At 42.1% G+C, this 20232-nt stretch overlaps 1 protein-coding gene across 2 annotated transcripts in view; it reads left to right on the plus strand.

The window, feature by feature from the left end:
* iqca1 (IQ motif containing with AAA domain 1) overlaps positions 1-20232 on the plus strand; it is an 86831-nt gene that overhangs the window by 39719 nt on the left and 26880 nt on the right. For both annotated transcript variants that reach the window (XM_072682920.1, XM_072682923.1), the window contains 3 exons: positions 10657-10763; positions 11013-11111; positions 19049-19116. In XM_072682920.1, coding sequence (XP_072539021.1) covers positions 10657-10763; positions 11013-11111; positions 19049-19116 — 274 coding nt within the window. The remainder of the gene's footprint in view (positions 1-10656; positions 10764-11012; positions 11112-19048; positions 19117-20232) is intronic.

Raw genomic sequence — 20232 nt, forward strand, 5'->3', positions numbered from 1 at the left:
CACCTCTGATTCATCCTCACAGAATAACAACAGCCCTAGTTTAACTTGCTAAAATGCTTAAAATGGGAGGGAAAGGGAGTGGGCACTACACTCCTTAAGGAGGTTTCTTTAAGGTCGCAGATATATGTTCAGAAACATGTCAAATGACCTCAGACCCCTATAAACGGACCTGCAAACAAAACTGTCTGACTTAGTATAATTCTTTTCTGGCTTGTTTTATGGTCTGATTGTTTCAGGCATTTTAAAAAGAACATTACTTTACAGTTAAAACCACTGGGAACCAAATCTGAGTTAATCTGGCTCCTCAGGGCCTGTCTGCTGTATTTCACCATTATTGCTGTCTTCCCAATGTGGAATGGATGGTCCTAAAAGTAGGTCAGGTTTACATCAGCATACCATGTTTAAACAACCACAAGGCTAATACGGCTTCTCAGGCTCTTCAAGCCTGAGCGACCTGGAGAGCTAAAGCTAAAGCTAAACCTGGCCAGCTAAAGCTTGAGCAGCGACTGGGGAAGCAGCCACCCAGTGTGCCACATTGTCCCTCACGTTCAGTTCCCGCCGCCTCTCAGCTTCATTGCGAAATTTAGTGGCTGGATACTGGGGCGGACGAGAGGTTCCAATGTAGCACTGTAGCCAGAGAGATATGCTGCCCGCTGCCTGCCCATACTCTGCCCTACTAGCACAATGGGTAGCTGGCTGTCAAAGTGGAGAAGCAGAGAGGCAACGGGCACTGAACAGGGGGGACAACAGGGCGCATGGAACAGCTTGAATCTGCTAAAGCTTGTGTCTGCATATGGGCTGGTAACTTGATTGCAGATACCAGAACTTCAGTAAACCCCAAAGATCTGTAAAATCACAACCACACTTCAAAGTAAAGAGCTAAAGCTAAAGCTAAAACACAAGACTGTTTTGAGACAAGACAAGATGTTGTTCTCCAGTGATAGAGGGCTGTCAGTCACATGTGTTATTCATTAGAATTTTAAGACCATGCTTTTCTGCTTTGTGTTTTCTATTTAAACGTTGCTGAACTTGTCACTTAACACCCAAGATTAGTATTATTTTTAAAAATTCAATATAAGAAATGTGTTCTCAGGGGCTTTAACCCCTTAACACTCCAATGCTTATTGCGAACCAAGGCAAATTATTCAGTAACTTCAGGGTCGTCTGTACAGACTAGTGGGGCTATTCCTTGGTAATAGAAGTTTGTAATAACACTTTCGGCCTGTCGACAGGCCATAGGCTGTTTAAGGGGTTAAGAACCCTTACTTTAACAGGCTTACTGTACAAACACAGCCTATCTTCCAGAGCTTAGCATGTAAAATTAAACTACTCTGGAGAACAGCTCCTCGCATGTTTGTGAGATCTTGCAGAGACAGCAGCCCTGACATATCACAGCAATAATCCACGAAAGCCTGAGTATTACAAGGATCTTATCTTGATGAAATGGTCCTGCAAGGCTTGCTGTGACACAGAGTTACACCCCTTCTGAGGCAACAAACAAAATAATGTACAATGTAATAAAATACAATGTAATAATATACAATAAAAGAGATTGCAGAGAGAAACTGATCAAAATGAAAACAGATAAATGGCGTAATTATCTGAGCATCCAGAGTCACTTAAATTCCCATAAACCAGCCAGCACCCTGAGAGTCAATACTACACTCAGACTTGTACCCAGAGGCAGGAGACTTAGACTTGCACTCCAAAGACTCGAGACTCAATTCACTCAATGCTAGGTTCTCGAAAGATTCTAGACTCACTTTAGACTTGCACCTACACAGATGTTCGACTCTGACTGGCACCCCAAAGACTCAGGACTTGACTCAGACATGTGCCCCAGAGACTCAACACACAAGTAAAACTTGTTGGCCATAACCTCGAGACTCAACACTGACATCCTAAAATTATGGGACTTGACTCAGACATGCAGCCCAAGGATTTGAGACCTGATCTGGGCTCACCTCTGAGAGACTTTAATTGAACTCACACCCCAGAGATTCAAGACTCCCCAACTCAGATTCAGACTCTAGAGACTTGAATTCGAACCCTGAAAACCAACTACGATTCGCACTCCAGAGACTCAGCTTAGACTACAGAGTTAGAGGATCTAGATTTAGACTTATACCCTCTTGCAGCTAGAATATAGAAGGTTCTCATTTAGCTGCGCCCATGACTAGCTAGCATAGCTGGTTATTCATGAGCATGTAAAGGATATTTGTCAAAGGTGCATTAAAAGATAAGGAAGCTAGCAAGCAAGACAGACAAACATGAGGTAATGTTATGAGTGGAAACCTGTGGCTGGTCTGTGTCACAGATGGAATCTAGTTTATAAATCCTTGAGCAAGAAGACCCCCCATTGTTGTGTGTTTTTGGTTGGTATTTTTATGAGGACTACAAACCCCTACAGTGCACTTTATTGATGCCCATGAGGAAAACACTTTTTACACAAAATGCAGCCTCTGTTTGAAAGCTGTTTGGTTACTGAAGTTATAGATATGGTGTAGAAGACTGCATAAGTGAATGTTTAGGGGCAGGGGGTTGGGGGTGCTCTGTGTGTGCCTGCCTGTGTGTGAGAGCATGATTTTGGGGGTTGGGGGGGGGGGGGGTACGCATGCATGTGTGGGTGCAAGTGTCAAAAATGCAGTTTGGCTGCAGCTGTGTATTTTGTAGCAAGTAATTATCTGCCCAGGCAAAGCCACTTAATTCCTTTCCTTTAGGATTTCCCTCTAAATGTCACCTGGCACAACCCTTGGAGCAGGGGGTTGCATTCTTGAAGAATGAAGCTGAGTTATAATGGAAAGCATACTACAGATCTCAACTCCCACACGTTCATCATGGTATTGCCCCAGTGAACTCCACTGTTCTGCTCTTGACTTATAACCGCAATACTCACCGCTCATTAGCTTCGCTGCCCTCTTTAGCATTTTTTGTTGGAGCCGGAATATATCAAGTAACTCTAGAGTTGTAAGTATAGGAGCATGAACTGTGAACCTGCAGAGTTTAACAGAATCATATTTGTCATGTAATTCTGTCAATCTGCCCTAAAACAAAACTGTTGAGTGTTAAGGCCCTTGTTGTCCATAATGTCATGACTTTAGTGCATATTCTAAATCTTTGCTTTACTTTTAGTCTTGACAGAATAGTTGTAGTCAGCAACTTCAAATTATTAATTTCAATTCCCATATCATAACTTATTGGTTAAGGTGTAAAGTACAAAGTTAACTGCCCTGCTGAATAAAACAGCCTAGTGTAACTGGTTGACCAGCTTAGCTCTTGGCCAGCATAAGGTATGTTTTTTGCTGGAGTTTGATGGTTTAACTGGTCTACAAACATGATCAACCTGACCAAGCTTGATCTTGCTGGTTGACCAACATGACCAAGCTGGTTGACCAGCATGACCAAGCCGGTCGACCAACATGACCAAGCCGGTCGACCAACATGACCAAGCCGGTCGACCAACATGGAGCTAGTGGTTAACCAGTCCAGTCTGGATGACCATCTTTCAAGTACAATGACCAGCTTAGACTATCCAAAACCAGCTACCAGCAAAAACAGCAGGATAGCTAACTCAACAGCTCTGGCAAGTCTGCCAAAAAACATGTCAGTTATCAAATATCAGTTATCAAACAGCTACATTTAGTCTTTTAACCAAAATGTCACTGCATACTTAAGATGTCACACTTAGTCCACTTGGTCTGCAATACTGCAATGTAAACAGTACATTTTAAGTAGCATTAGCTAGCACCAGCTTTTTCTTGCTATAATTTCTTTTATGTTTCTAAGCCAAGTCTTAGGACCGTTTTACTTAAATGCTTAATACAACACTTTAGACACCTTCTCAAATACCATGCCCATGTGGGGCCTGTAGAGGTAGCCTAACCAGAAACCAGAACGATTTGCCCATGGGTTCCATGTTGGCTCCACATATGGATGTCCACCAGGGTCTCATCAGGGACAGTGATGCAAGCATTTGTCCAGGAGGGGTTAAACATGGGCACCATTGGGGATGTACACTGTACATGGGATCTAGGTGGGACCCATGTGAGATTAGGGCGAATTGTAACGATGGAGCCAATTTGGAAGGCCTAGTTGGGTCCCAGTAACAACATGTGTATAAATCCACTCAGAGCCCATGGTCACATGGAGCATAGCCCATGTTCCACTCATTTAAACCTGTTGGCTGGGTTATTTTGCTATTACCGGGCTTATTAATTCGGGTCTCTATAGCACTGTAAGGTGATTTGCCTGCTCAAACGCATCTACTAAATGTGGCAATTGACAGATGAGTTGAAACAGGTGTGTTAAATCAGGAAAATCACCAAACTGTGCTAAAGCGTTTAGGACCAGAATAGAAGAATTCACTGAGCTTTAATTTAATGACTAATATGCAGCTATTCACTCATGCCTCTATGGAAAAGAAAGCTACATGAAAAATCACCAGCCCCCCACCGCAGCTATTTTACTCCCAATTTTTAAGTTGTAAATAGCATGTGTAGTGCACAAATGCTTGCATATCTTCAGTTTTCCAGATACAAATGATACTGAGACCAAAAGACACTTTTAACAAAGACGTTTTTCTGGCTGTGACCTTTTTGTTTTTGTCAAATAAGTGAAGGGCTAGTCTTAATCGGCATCCAAGAGGCCATTGCAGAGTATGCAGAGTTGCAGAGTATAATGAATCTTCTTTTCCTGTTTTTATTTTATTTATCTCTGAAAAGATTTGTTCATTAATGTGGGCGAAAAAGGAAGCACTGTTCAGATCCATGTCCCACATCCTGCCTGTCAGAGGGGTGATTAAGACTAAGCGGACCGGCCGTGAGGACTAATCGTTCGGCCCAGCGGTGGCCCAGCTCTGTTTTATCAGCTGTCTGTAATTGGGACGTTATTATGTGAGGGGTTTATTTAGTTGTAATGAAGCAGAAAGGTGAGCTCTGTATTTAGACAGATCTGCGGAGTCAGACAGCAGTCAGGCTGAGCCCCCAAGAGAGACGCCACTGACTGGGAAAGCGTCTCACACTTGGGTTCAGCATCAGCGGCACAGAGGGTGAGGAAGCCATTAGGACTGCACAGGGTGAGAGAGAGGGAGTTGTCTGGACTTGATGGGAGGGGGTGGGGGGTTTCCATAGTGATCTCTCTCTCTCTGTTTTTCTCTCTCTCTCCCTCTCTCTCGCTCATGCTTTCTTGTTGTGATTTTATGTTACAGACTGGTTTCACCACTGGTTCTGATTCTCTAATGTCTCTATTATTTTCTCTCTCTCTCTCTCTCTCTCTCTCTCTCTCTCTCTCTCTCTCTCTCTCTCTCTCTCAATTCTCTCCTTATCTCTCATTGCCCATTGTGTGTGTCTCTCTCTTTCTTTATCTCTCTCTCTCTCTCTCTCTCTCTCTGTTTCTCTCTGTGTTTCTCCCAGTTGACTTAGTCTATACTTCTGAGTCTCTCACTTCACCCTCTCATTTTGTCTCTCCCTCTCTCCCCTCCCCCAGCCTCTCTCTTTTCTCTCTAAATTCTCACCTTATCTCTGACTGCTGATTGTGTCTCTCCCACTCTCTCTGTCTCTCTCTCTCTCTCTCTCTCTCTCTCTCTCTCTCTCTCTCTCTCAATTATCTCCTTATCTCTCATTGCTCATTGTGTCTCTCCCAGTCTCTCTGTCTCTCCCTCTCTCTTTCTCTCTCTCACGGTAGACTTAGCCTATCTTTGACAGTGTCTCACTTCTCTCCTTCTCTCTCTCATTGTGCCTCTATCTCTCTCACTCTCACTCCCAGTAGATCTCTCAGAGACTCTCACTTATCTTCCTCTCTCTGATTGTCTCTCTCTCTCTCTCTCTCTCTCTCTCTCTCTCTCTCTCTCTCTCTCTCTCTCTCTCTCTCTCTCCCAATAGCTGGTTTCTATCTTTCTGAGTCTTTCCATTCTATCTCTCTCTGTCTTTCTCTCACTCTCTCATTACCTCTCTCTCTATTCCTCTCCCTATCATTTTCTTTCTCTTTCTCTCTCTCTGGCTGGTTGATCTGCAATATCAAGGCCTGCTTTCCTGAGCACTGGTGTCATGGTACACTGGCTTGACATGAACTGTGAATTTAATTTCCAGTTTCCTGGCAGGAGGGGCTCGCGCCTTAGGAAGCGTCGATTACCCAAAAATCCCTCTTCCTGTCTGCTGAATGACTGGAGAAAAAAGAAGCAGAGGGGAACATTCCCAGAGCGAGCGAGCTGAAAGAGTGGCACAAAGCCTTCACTAGCATACTAATGACCAATTACCGGAAGACCAAATGATGAGCGCGACAGGGCACTATTGATCCAAGCAGTAGAGGTAAAGCCGACACACACTTCGGCCCTCCAGTGTCTTTCAGCCTCTCCCCAGGTGGTAGGTGCCCTCAACATACCTCACCCTGCACAAACGTGGGTGGTCCAACATGTGCCAAATCATCTTTCTGGCATGGTCTTGTCAAACGTCCAGCTAGCATGAAATTTGCAGATTCCCTCACTTTTGCTCTCAGCTGTGGCCTCTTTATCTTCCTTTCTCTGTATCTCTGTCCCTTACAGTTTTGGATTGGTTTCAGCTCCTTCAGTCCAGTAGAACGGGGCTTTCAAAGCTGGCCCCGCTTACTCTCTGGCTCCCTCAAAAAGCAGTCTGTTTTCGGGAGTCTGAGTTAGATGCCCCTGTTTAAACAAACAGGCCGGCCCGTGTGAATGCACCCTGCTGACGCGCTAAGGTAATTATATGGATCAGATTGCCTGGGGATGTTTTGAAAACGGGACCTTAAAAAGGGAGGCCTTGTGGAGGACAGGTTGATCTCTGACCCCAGCAGGAGATCTCATTTCAAAGTGTGGTTGCTTATTTTTAGTTTCCACCGGCGCAAGCTCCAGCATCACTGCCCTTCCACTCATGGCCGAACTTGACAAAACAGCGGAGACAATGGAGTTGTCTGTAGGAGTCTGTGGTCAGAGCTCAAATTATGAACCCAGAGAGCATTCTGTCAGAGGTCAAGCTGATCTGATCCCGAATCTGAACCCAACTGTAGTGTGACAAAATACTGCCCGAACCTGACATGGAACCAGTGATCACCGACTGGAGACTCAGGGAAACTACACGCCTAATGCCAACACTTGTTAAGTTAGCTTAGACAAATCAGTGCCTCTAAAGTTGCTAACTCAACAGATTCTGGATAAACTTTTTAAGTATTATGCCAAGCATGGGCACAGATCGACCCTGAGGTGCACTTAAGCTCCTATCCTTTTGCCCTTATATGGTATCTACAACAAGTGTCCTCCTGGATCTATCTACACCATACAGCTTACGCTTTTTTGTCTGTAAGAGGCAATTTCACTTACTGACTGGCTAAGTGAATAAGTGACTGGCTGACTGACTGATGCACCTTGTTGAAAGGCACATGTGCAAAGGCTGCCTTTTGTTTGCAGAACATTTTCTCTTACTGACAATCTGAGGACTACATTTTGCCACAGAGCAAACAGGTATATGTGCTGCAGAGAGGAGATGTAATCTTAAGTAAGCTGAAGTTGGGTCTCCTTGCTTGAAATATTAGTAAAGGGAAGTTGTATGTGTGAATGTGTAATTGCTGTGGCATTAATGTGTGTGTCAAAGTGCGTAGCATTAGCATGTAGACTCAACATTGCTACTGCTGCATTAGCAGCATGCCCAGCCACTGTCTTTGCCCACCATCTCAATCACAGTGTTATCACACCAACCACCGGCCTCTCCCAGCATCGTTAATGCAGGCTTAGCATTGCTATCATGGCATTAGCATTGCTATTGTGGCATTAGCTTCGCTATTATGACGTTAGCATTGCTATTGTGATGTTAGCACCTTTTTCAAAATAAAGAGCAAATATTTTGGTCCCACACTCCCCATTGCCAAAATACCAAAACTTATTGTTCAGGATCTGTTTCTGTGAGATATGGCTTGGTCTAGCACATGAAATACAGCTTGTGGGTCAGTTTGGGTATTGCAAGCTTGAACATGCCCTTCCAGATTTTGATTCGGTCAACATCCACAATGAACTTCCTCAAGAGGAACAAGCTGAGGGTTTTGCCATGGCACTCACAGTTCCCCAACCTAAACAAGAATTTGCCATATTTGGGATTCGGATGTGTCACTAGTGTATGCGTCACCATAGTATTGAAAATCCCATTGCTAAAGCCTCTTTATAAAGGCATCACATTTGATATTGTGGATTTTGGTAACAAACCAAACACAATATTGGAAGTAGGGGGCATTAATAATAAAAAAAAAACTAAAGATAAATCTACACAAATATAACTGAAGAAATGTCTTTTAACTTCTTTTCTCATGAAGAAAAAGTTAGCTCAAATGCCTAAAATTAGAATCAGGTGCAGCACGTCAGCTGCAGATGATTAAAACCTCATTAGAGGGGACTTGGAGGAGTCATTCTTATTTAAACTTTAGACATTTAGTTTGGATTGCTCTACATCATTTAAGTGAGTGTTATCACCATGGCAGGATCCAAGGAGCTCTCTGATGCTTTCTGAAAGAAAGTTGTAGATGCATATAAATCTCGGAATGGGTTTAAAAAGATCTCAGGAAAATTAGAAATCAGCCATTCCACTGTTCACTAAAGAGTTTAGTGAAACAAACTGCCAGCATGGCCAGGCCAGGCCATCCAGGCTGCAATATGCGCAAAGAAGCGTCTCCCAGCAATCCTAAAATGTCATCAAACCCACTAAAACCTGATGTGAAGAACAAAGGTTTCATGTCTCTCCACTGTAAGCCTCAGTTGACCTCAAAACTTTGCTGAGAGACACCCTTGTTCCAGCCTACCCATATCAGCCTGGCACGTTGCCCTGTCCTAGGCCGGGAAATGTGCGGAAATGAACTTCCTGTCAGGATATGGCGCATGAGAGAGCACCACGGAGGACAAATGCTCCCGGTGTTCTCACCCTCACTCCTGCACCTGTGCTTCCTCTGCTCCAGGCTCAAATCAGCCGGCTCCTACTCTAAACACTGTATAGAAGTGCTGCTCACAAGCAAACATCTCAGAGGATGGCTTATATTTACATGCATATGTATGCATGCACATGTGACCAATAGCAGCCTGTCTATACTTTTACATACACTGCTGACCAATGGCAACCTGTCTATATTTTCATACAAAGTGCTGACCAATGGCAGCCCGCCTATACTTTTACATCCACGGCTAACCGATGACATCCTGTCTACACTTTCCTACTACATACTCTACTGACAAATGGCATCCTGCCAATTCTGTTACATACACTGCTGACTGGTGGCATCCTGCCAATAGTTTACATGCTCCGCTGATCAGCGGCATCTTGCTGATACTTTTACATGCCCTTCTGACTAATGGGGCCTTGCCTAATGGTCTTTTGTTGTTCTCAGCTATACTGTGCTATTGTGTGTTGCATTAAGTGGTGCCACACTGATACATATACTGTGCTGTGTTGTGTTGCACTGCACAGTTTAGTTTTGTGATCTGCTCTGTTGTCTTGGTTCTCTTGTATTCTTTTGGATGTTTTGTAATCTGGTGTGTTGCCTTGTGTTCATTTGGGTTGACTTATATTTTATTAGGTTGTGTTGTGTTTTGTTCTGCTCTGTTGTGTTGTCTTGTATTTTATTAGGCTGTCTTGCGTTCTTTGGGTTGTCTTGTATTCTACTGGGTTGGCTTCTGTTCTGTTGTGTTATCTTGTCTTCTATTGGGTTGTCCTGTATTTTGTATTGTGTTTTATTGTGTTGTCTTGGTTGTCTTGTATTCTTTTGAGTTGTTTTGGCTGTCTTCTGTTCTGTTGTGTTGTCTTGTGTTTTATTAGATTTTCTGTTGTCTTGTATTCTGTTGTGTTGTCTAGTATTCTAGACTGTTGTGTTGTCTTGTATTCTAGGCTGTTGTGTTGTCTTGTATTATGTTGTGTTGTCTTGTATTCTAGGCTGTTGTGTTGTCTTGTATTCTAGACTGTTGTGTCTTTTGGGTTATCTTGTATTCTGCTGGGTTGGCCTGTGTTCTGTTGTGTTATCTTGTATGCTATTGGGTTGTCCTGTATTTTGTGTTGTGTTTTATTGTGTTGTCTTGGTTGTCTTGTATTGTTTTTAGTTGTTTTGGTTGTCTTCTGTTCTGTTGTGTTGTCTTGTGTTTATTAGATTTTCTGTTGTCTTGTATTCTGTTGTGCTGTCTTTTATTCTAGACTGTTGTGTTGCCTTGTATTCTGTTGTGTTTTTTTATTTTAGACTGTTGTGTTGTCTTGTATTTTGTTGTGTTGTCTTGTATTCTGTTGTGTTGTCTTTTATTGTAGACTGTTGTGTTGTCTTGTATTTTGTTGTGTTGTCTTTTATTCTGTTGTGTTGTCTTGTATTCTAGACTGTTGTGTTGTCTTATATTGTAGACTGTTGTGTTGTCTTGTATTCTAGACTGTTGTGTTGTCTTGTATTCTGTTGTGTTGTGTTGTCTTTTATTCTAGACTGTTGTGTTGTCTTGTATTCTGTTGTGTTGTCTTGTATTCTGTTGTGTTGTGTTGTCTTTTATTCTAGACTGTATTCTAGTCTGTTTTGTTTTGTTACTTAATGCTCTGTTCTTTTATATCCATTGCTTTATTTGGTCCAGTTTTATTCTGTGTTTAAGAATTGTGTAGTGGTATGCGGCGTTTAGTGTGTATGTTCCTGTCTCTGTTGCAGAGGTTTGGCAGAGTCGAGACGAAGGCCAGAACTTCCCGCAGCGTTTTGACTCTCAGCTGGTGCGAGAGGAGAAGAGGATAGAGGTGGAGGAGGAGGTCAGAGTGCAGGTGAGAGTTAGACATGCCATCTAGTGCATCACAACACACCCTTTCTAGATCACTGATTCAAAACAACTGCATAGACTGTAGTCACTGTGCAATATAATAAACTGTCCAGTTTGCACCTATTAGCAATCTGTTCTAATTTGTTTCCTTATAGAGTACAATTAAATCATCTGCGGTGGAGGTTAGATAGAGGTTGCACAACACTAGAGTATTCATTTAACCCTCACTGTCAGACACTCTCTCTTTCTTCAGGTGGATGAACTGATGAGACAGGAGCTGAAGAATCTCAAACTGACAGTGGACCGGGATAAAGGCAAAAAGAAGAAAAAGACGAAGAAGGCCAATAAAAAGGTGAAATGGACGTGAAGTGCACATCCTCCCTCTGGTCAACATAAGATAAGGGCTTTATTGAAAAACTCCCTGCAGTATGCTCAGTGCCACTTTGACAGTGTGCAGACATCACATCATGGATAGTTACTGCTTCATTGCTTCATGTCTGTCAGCTCTTCTCCATACATTCTGAATGTATCTGATGGATTTGATGGGCTCACACTGCACTGTTGATGTTCCTACGATGAGAGTCTGTTAGGTTTGGAATACAAGATGGACACTGAGGCAGAGATGTAATTTCTTCATTATCAGCAGATGTTTTTATAGGGCTTTTTTCCCACCAACAGTTTTTCAACAGTGCAGAGCCAGATGTGTGTTTTGTTGATGGATAAAGGGCAGGGTATTGGAGTTCTCCTCTACTGTACAAACCAGTAAACATCCAAAGAGCTGCTGAAATTTAAATATATACATTAGTTAGAATAAACAGACTAAACAGATGTGAAATACAGATGCTTCACGCCAGACATGACCATGAGAGTCACTGTAAACTCTTATGTGTCTATGACTGCATCTAAATATCTTACTGGAACTTCCATTACAAAGAAACATATCTAATCTGTATCCTATGCAGGAGTGTCACACAATACCATTATCTGTGCTGGTTTCTGTATCTGTTTATGCTGTATTTGTAATGTTCCTTTGTAGATCCTTAATAACTTCTTAACATAGTATCAGTAACACTTCCAAAACATATCTGTGAAGTAGCAGCAGTGAGACATCTGAATACACCAAGGTAAATATCTTGATTATGTTCTGTTGACATGTGCTTAATGTTCTGTTACATTAAGCACATTTACTTTTAATATGTTATATCAGTTAGACTTAGTATGTTATTTACATTAAGCAAAACCTAACCCATCCTTACCCAAAACCTAACCTTAATCTTGGATCTAATCCTAACCTTAATCTCAACCCAAAACCTAATCCTAACCCTCATCCTGTCCCTAATCCCACCCTCAACCTCAACATAAAACCTAATACTAACCCTCATCCTGTCCCTAATCCCACCCTTAACCTCAACATAAAATCTAATACTAACCCTCATCCTGTCCCTAATCCCACCCTCAACCTCAACATAAAACCTAATACTAACCCTCATCCTGTCCCTAATCCCACCCTCAACCTCAACATAAAATCTAATACTAACCCTCATCCTGGCCCTAATCCTAACATTAAAGCAAAGCCTAATCCTACCCCTTCATCTTAGCCCAAACCCCCACCCTTAACCTTAACCTTAACTCAAAACCTAATACTTACCCTCATCCTGTACCTAATCCTAACATTAGCGCAAAGTCTAATCCTACCCCTTGATCCTAGCCCTAAACCCCACCCTTAACCTTAACCTTAACTCAAAACCTAATCCTTGCCCTCATCCTGGCTCTAATCGTAACCTTAACCTCAACACAAATTTTGTAATCGTAATCTTAATCTCAACACAAAACCTTATCCTAACCCCCATCCTGCCCCTTATCCTGACCCCAACCCAAAACCTCATCCTAACCCCCCCATCCTGCACAAAACCTAATCCTATCCCTCATCCTGCCTCTAATCGTAACCCTAACCTCAACACAAAACCTAATCCTATCCCTCATCCTGCCTCTAATCGTAACCCTAACCTCAACACAAAACCTAATCCTAACCCTCATCTTGACCCTAATCCTAATCCTCATCCTGACCCTAATCCTGACCTCAACACAAAACTTAATCCTAACCCCCATCCTGACCCTAATCCTGACCTCAACTCAAAACCTCATCTTGACCCTCAAGCTGGACCTAATCCTAATGCCTAATCCTGAATCCTCACTATGGGTCATGGTCTGCCTGAGATGGTCTGCATTAGAACTGTTAGATGATCAGTGATCTCTCAGGCGAACATCTGCAGATCTTGGACTCTCCAAATAAAAACACATGAGTTCAGCAGATTCTAAACTAATGTTATTTATGCAGTTAATTAAAAGTCTCTGGATAATCTGCTGAATGTATTCAAATGCTTCAGTGCTGCTGCATCTTTGAGAAGTTGTTGATCTGTTACTGAGAGCCTGATGAGTGTTTATGTCATCTAATAAGGACCACTCCAAATAAAGTGTCATCCTGTTTAGTATTCAAAATATCTGTATCTGTATTTGGATTTGAACCAGAAGTAAACATGGCCTAAGCTTACATTTAATGTTAACAGGTCTTTCGAGAAGCATTTTGCTGGTCATGTGATTTGAAGGTAGAAAGGAAAACTGTATTTTTACGAACATTGAGATTTCAGTTCATGAAAGTGACAAACCATAAACCTCAGGTTTAAAACCCAGGTTTTGCTAATTTGATTTACACCCTAAATATCAGCACATGCAGGCCACTAGCAAAAGCATACATCAATAAAAAGTAGAAGTTATTTTTTAAAGATAAATCAGGATAATACATACTTTACATGAGTTCTGCTACCCTGAGCTCAGTGCATGGTCTGTATGGAATAGCACCTCTGCATGAAGTGGCAGTGTTACACTTAATTGGTATTTCAGGCAGTAAATACATGAATAATAGAATCAATTCAGTGTTGTGCTTACAGGACAGTTATAGAAATATGGTTTTATTTTGGACACAGCCGGTCATTAGCGGTTTCCTCCAGAAACCTGGCCTAAACACTGCCTTACTGAACAACAAAATAAAAACATACACTCACTAAGCACTTTATTAGGAACACCTGTGCACCTACTCATTCATGCATTTATCGAATCAGCAGTGCAGCGCATTAAATCATGCAGATATGGGACATAAGTTTCAGGTAATGTTCTAATCAACTATCAGATTGGGGGAAAATGTGATCTCAGTCATTTTGACCATGACATGGCTGTTGGTGCCAGGTTAGTTTCAGTATTTTTAGAAGTGCAGATCTGAGTGTCTAGAGTTCGGAAATGCCTATTGCAAGTCCCTTCTGGCTGGTCTTCCTTTGCACACCTACAAAGCCAAGAATGGACCAGCGTCTCTGTACTGGATGGCAAGGCTTAGAAGCCGATTTGTACCAAGAGAAGCCGTTTTGTCCTTGCACCAAAGTGGTGGAACGAACTTCCCCTGGGTGTTTGAATCACTCGCTGTCTTCAAACGCCAACTGAAGACCCATCTCTTCCAAGAGTACTTGGGCGAAGTGTAGTGCCGAGTACTGTGGTCCCCATACTGACTTCTGTATTTAGTAGCATCTAAGCTTAGAGGTTTCTTTTGGAATCTGAGCCGATACAAACTAGCTAAGGGAATTTTCTGAGCTAACAGTGAAGCACTTTTGTAGGGCTTTGTATATGTAGATGAGTAATGGGCAGGCCTGCCCAGTATTGTTAGAATAGTGTAAGTGGATTTTGAACAACAATTCAGAAGTTTAAAGTTTACTTTTTAAAACATTGTCACTTCCCAGCAGAGCTGACGCTCTTATAATTCATGTAGGACCACACTTCAAGCAGGGCAGCAGATTAAATGTAAACCTCGGGTTTAGGCCAGGCCCACTGGCCTAATCTGGTTCAGATATTTGAAGCATTAAACAGATTCTGATACAGAGAATGGTATTGCGTTGCACTCCAAGTATGTTACATATGTGCTTGTATTCTCATGTGGTGTATGTGTGTGTTTATATGTGTGTGTACATTTATGTGATTTGAATGAGCGCAAAGTATGTGGGAGAGAGTTATGGGGATAAAGGGAGAGGGGAATGAATTACCCATAACTGAAAACAGAGACAACATAAGAGGAGACAGTTCACTGATTAAATTATGAATGGGCGCACTCAGTACGGTGGCTGTATTATGGAAAGTCTCAGTCAGCTTGTTAGTAGGGTCACAGCTCAGTAACAGTCAGACTCAGAACATCAGTAACAATAACAGTCTAGTGATTGGCTGGTTATCTTGGGGGGTCCGTATTGCAGTACAGCACCATGAATAATGTATTTTATTATATTACATAAATTAAAACTTCATATTGGTTATTGTATTTGGGTGCATAGTTACATGGTATGGACAAAAGTATGCTCATTCATAACTGAATCAAAAATAAAGGGTATCAAAAAATACATTATCCTGCTTTTGTTGCAGTAATTCTGGAGAGTAGAGACAGTATCTAATGTTTCTACTAGAGTTTGGAGCAATGCTGTAAGGATTTGATTGCATTCAGCAACAAGAGTGTTAGTGAGGTCAGGATGTTGGATGATCAACACAGTTATTCATCCCAAAAGTATTGGAATGAGCACCATCATTCCAGAGAACTGTTCATCATTGCAGTTCCACTGCACTGCTTCTCTACAGGGACTTGACAAGCTGTGTGTGTGTGCATTTGCACATCTGTGTCAGTAATGTGTATAACTTGAAATATCTGAATTTGAACATATAGTGTAGCTCATTTGAATGGGGTGGTGGTCTCCTTTTTTCGCCCTGGTTCCAACACTCACATGTTTACGTTACCTGGCCATGTGCTTCTCTATGTGTTCAGTGTCTCCACCCCATGTCCACCTTCTCCTTGTTGTGTCCAGCCGTTATTCCGGTCCCTTTTGTGGTGTGGTGGGAGGGGAGGGGAAGAGGGGTTTTGTCCAGGGCACAATTGAATCTAGAACCACCATTGCTTATGTGGTCTGCCCCTGTGTGCGTATGTGGTTTGTGTGTTGTATACATGTCTGTGATTTGTCCCATGTATGTATATACTTGTGTGTATGTGTGAGTGTATGTATATTTATATGGCTTGTGTGTTAGCTTATATATGTTAATGTGCTCAATGTGTGTGGGTGTGTAAGTGTTCTGTGGGTGTGTTTATGTTTACCCTGCGTGATTGTGGCAGATCCATCTGTGCATTTCCTGCGAACTGAACTTCCAAACACTCTGTGTGTGTTGGAGCGTTCGCTGCATGTCTGCACAAGTGAATTCTTCAGCAACATATTTGGCGCTGCACGCAAGAGCTTTTTACACCCAACCAGCACGTTCCACAGCCAGACCAGGCCCTCGGTCTCCACACAGTGTGTGTATCTCTATGTGGAATGTGTGCTCAGCCATGGATATTAATCACTCTACACACACAAGATTCCACAAATCTCACGCTGCTCCACCGATACGAGCATAAATCTGCTCCTGGCAGAGCCTGATTATGTTCACGTTTAGCAATGACATTCATATGCATGCATTATGGTGTGCAAGTGTGTGTGTGTGCATGTCTGCGTTCTTCTTAAGCATTAACAGGCTACACACCCAGGCTGTGTTTTTGAACTCCAAATACTTGACTGCCTGGCTTATATAATTGTACATATTTGAAGCGTGAGTGTGTGAGTGTGTGTGTGTATGTGTGTGTGTGTGTGTGTGTGTGTGTGTGTGTGTGTGTGCTTTAGCCCTTAGAGGTCTAGAGTTAACATATTTTTTGTAGTAGGGAAATGTATAAGATTGTCATGTCATGTGTAGCTGGTGTAGTATGGTGTAGAATGTGTAGAATTTCCTTGTTCTTATTATTTTTATCATTTTTATTATCCTACTTCATATTATTATTACTTTTACTGTCACTTTTGTTACTACTATGGCACAGTGGTACCACAGTGCCAGAAAGAAGCAGATAAGAAGATAAATGGATGGATGGATGGATTATTAAGTTGGCTAGACCAAACCTTGACACCATTTCAATCACATGGGGAACCTTAGCAGCTGCCTTGCAACTACCCATGGACACTATAGCAGCCACCTAGCCCATAAACTAAAAAACACTAAGCTCCTCAGAGCAGAAAGCTGTAAATCCAGCAACTAAGGTAGCAGGCAAACCAATCATTTTGAAATCAATGTCATTGAATAACCAAAAACAGCCGATCTTCACAAACTTTTCCTTTCTAGTCCACATTGCAGCTCTAAATTTGTTTCTCTAAAGTCAAAAATTGTAAAGGATCATTCTGTTTTTCTTAAATTAAAGTATGCTGGGAGCTGATTCCAACCTAACAACATAAATTATATAAAAGTTATTTTTACCAAACATTTTTTTTAATTATTTTTGAGTTCTTTGAAATCACAGTTATGCAACTGTTAGAGAAAGAGGAAGATAAAGAGAAAAATGTCATGCTCCCCCTACCAGCCCAGGATGTAGGCCTATTGCCACTCACTCACTGACGTTTTTCCTTACTGATGATCTCTCAGGAAACAGCCAAAGAATGACGCTTGATTTTTACAAAAACACTGTGTTCCTTGGTTCCGAACCAGTGGCGCGACCCCTTGCTGACCCTGACCACGTAATAAACCAAATGTCTGGCTAAAACTGCCAAGCGGTATTTTGTTGTTCCATTTTGGAACTGGACACTTACTGAGAGAGAGAGCATAGCTGTAATTCCAGAAAGCTTTTCTGGAAAGAACACAGGCTTGCTCTGGTATTAAAGGGATAGTTCATCCAAGAAATAAATTTGCACAGTTCTCTCCCCTTACCCCAAGCCAAGACATGTTTGGGATCTGAAGTTTGCTTCTGTAGTTTTTTTGCCAGAGTTGCAACAAGTAATGTTGGGATTCGGTTGGGAATCAGACTTTTCTTCATCGCTAAAGGTTGAGTTTCTTCTGAACGTAAAATGGGACGAAACAAACGACCAATATAGACTTTTCCACTGTGGGATCAGGCTGAACAAACTTTGTATAATTACATAAGTGCATAATTACTCATTTAAATGCACACCATAACATTATACCACGACAGGTGAAGTAAAAACACTGATTATATTGTTACACAATGGCACAATCTGGAACAGCTGGGATATCTCAGGCAGCAAGTGAACAGTCAGCTCTTGAAGGTGATGTGTTGAAAGCAGGACAAATATACAAGTATAAAAATCTGAGCCATTTTGACATAGTTTAGATTCTGATGGCTAGATGACTGTGTCAGAACATCTCCAAAACATCAGGCAGGTCTTATGGGGTGTGCCCAGTATACAGTGGTCAGCATGCTTCAAGGAAGGACAACTGGTGAACCGAAGATAGGCCATGGGCCCTTAAGACTCACTGATGCGACCCATGGAGGCCCCACCTTAAAGCTTACAGGACTTAAAGGATCATCTGTTAACATCTTGGTGCCAGATACCACAGGATGCCTTCAGAGGTCTTGTGGAATCCATGCCATTACAGGTCAGAGCTGCTTTGGCGGTACAAAGGTGACCTACATAATATTAGGCAGGAGGTTTTAATGTAAAGGCAGATTTTATGTTTGACCAAACTACCCCTTTAAGAAGAATTTGATGGATAAGGGGGAAATCTTCCACCAAGAAAACCGAGTAGCAGTTGTACGCCATGTACAACAATTCAGCTTGTCAGGTTTTGGTCACGCCTTGAATATAAACCTCTCTCAGCCCTCCCCGAAGTGTCAGCTCGAAGGCAGTGTGGTGAAGTGATCCAAAGCAACACAATTGCTAATCACAAGAGCTTAAGGTTCTGCTGTGCTGATTACCCAGGGAGTACTGTAGGGAAATTCCTTGTGGTTTAAAAACAGCCTCCTACTATAAACAAGTTCCAGGGTGTCTCCACATGGACCGGCGCCAGTGGGCGTGTTTTCTAACCTGAGGCCAGCACATCTCTAATCAAGGCAATCAACAAACAGAGCTGGGCTCTGGGTAAGTCTCAGGCTTCTATCAGGGAAACTATGAAACTGTGTTTACAGCGTTTGCACGAGTCACTTGCTCACCAAGGGACCAGATGTTTTTAAAATGGTAATTTCTCCAAACCTTTCAGTTAGCAGCGATGCATTCATTTCCATGTTGTGGTGCAAGTGTGTTTACAGTTCAGCGCTGATCCTGTGGGTTCAGCAACCGAATCGCGGCTCGCTTGAGCGGCTGTATTATGAATCAATACACTATTGACTGCCATTGGCTTGTTTAACAAGTGACCCACCATTGAACATGTTTGTATCCACTGTTTCATTCCTTCATGCAGAAGAAGAAGAAAGGGAAAAAGGGTGGAAAGAAGAAGAAGAAAAAAGAGAAGGATCTGACAGCAGACAGGTTAGTAATGGAACAAAACAGTAAAACCGAGCATGAGCCAAAAAAGGAAGTTATTTACAGGGATTTGCAAACCGTGTTTTTTATTTGCCTCTAAAAAAGCCAAGGCCTGCTGCGGTCATTGTCTGGGGAACTGAGGGACATGGATATGACATTGTGGTGTTTTCCGACTTGAGAGGAGTTTATTGCTCTCTGTGGTCAAGGCTTGTTATGCCAGTTGAGAGGCCTCTAAATCAAAGTCATATTGAATGTTGTACCTGCTGTGTTTCTCAGTTCCGAAAAACTCTCTAAACAGTTTAAGCAAGTTCAATTGAACATGATGCTAATACCTGAAAGAAATGAGTTGGGTTTAGAACTACAACCTCACTGACGCCTTATTAAAAACACATAAAGGAGACTATGGCCATGTGCAAAGCAATCTACCCTTTCATGGCTTCCCATGAAAACATCAAATTGCTGGTCTTCTGTCATGTTTTGTAGTTGGTTTGAAGGCAAACAACAGAATGGAAACTTCGAACCAGTCATGTACCCTTTGGTAACACTTTACTTGAACCCTGCTACAAGTGAAATGCTACAGGAAAAGACTTATACTGCACCTTATACCTGGGCTTATACATAGGGCCCATTTCCATCACCCCTTTTCTAATTAACCCCTACATTATAACCTTTTCACTGGTGTTATCAGCTAGGTACTTCCCTCAGTTAGTGCTTTGCTGGGTTAACCCCTCCTCAGCCACCAACCATTGAACACTCTAATGCACTTTAATGTTGCTGTAATCAGAACACAAGTACTCACAATAACTATGTATCACTTTCAGTTCTGTATCTCTCAGCTTATAAAATGCATGTGAAAAGCCTATCCTTTCAAAACACAAATTCCACTTCCTCACTGTAGGGGGGGCCCAGGAGCAATACATGTAAATTCTTCCATAATGCTCCTTTAAAACATACTGTTAGGTCCATAAAATGTCAATTAAGAGTTACAATTACACTGTTACTATTGCTAGTGCTATGATAGGGTTTGGTGTTATGTCCTCAAGGATCCAGACAGTCCTTGTTTGTAGTCAATTCAGTGCACCCTCTGCTGACACAATATTCCGTTCCATACACACACAGCTT

The sequence above is a fragment of the Salminus brasiliensis genome, chromosome 7, assembly GCF_030463535.1.
Source record: "Salminus brasiliensis chromosome 7, fSalBra1.hap2, whole genome shotgun sequence".
NCBI lineage: Eukaryota > Metazoa > Chordata > Actinopteri > Characiformes > Bryconidae > Salminus > Salminus brasiliensis.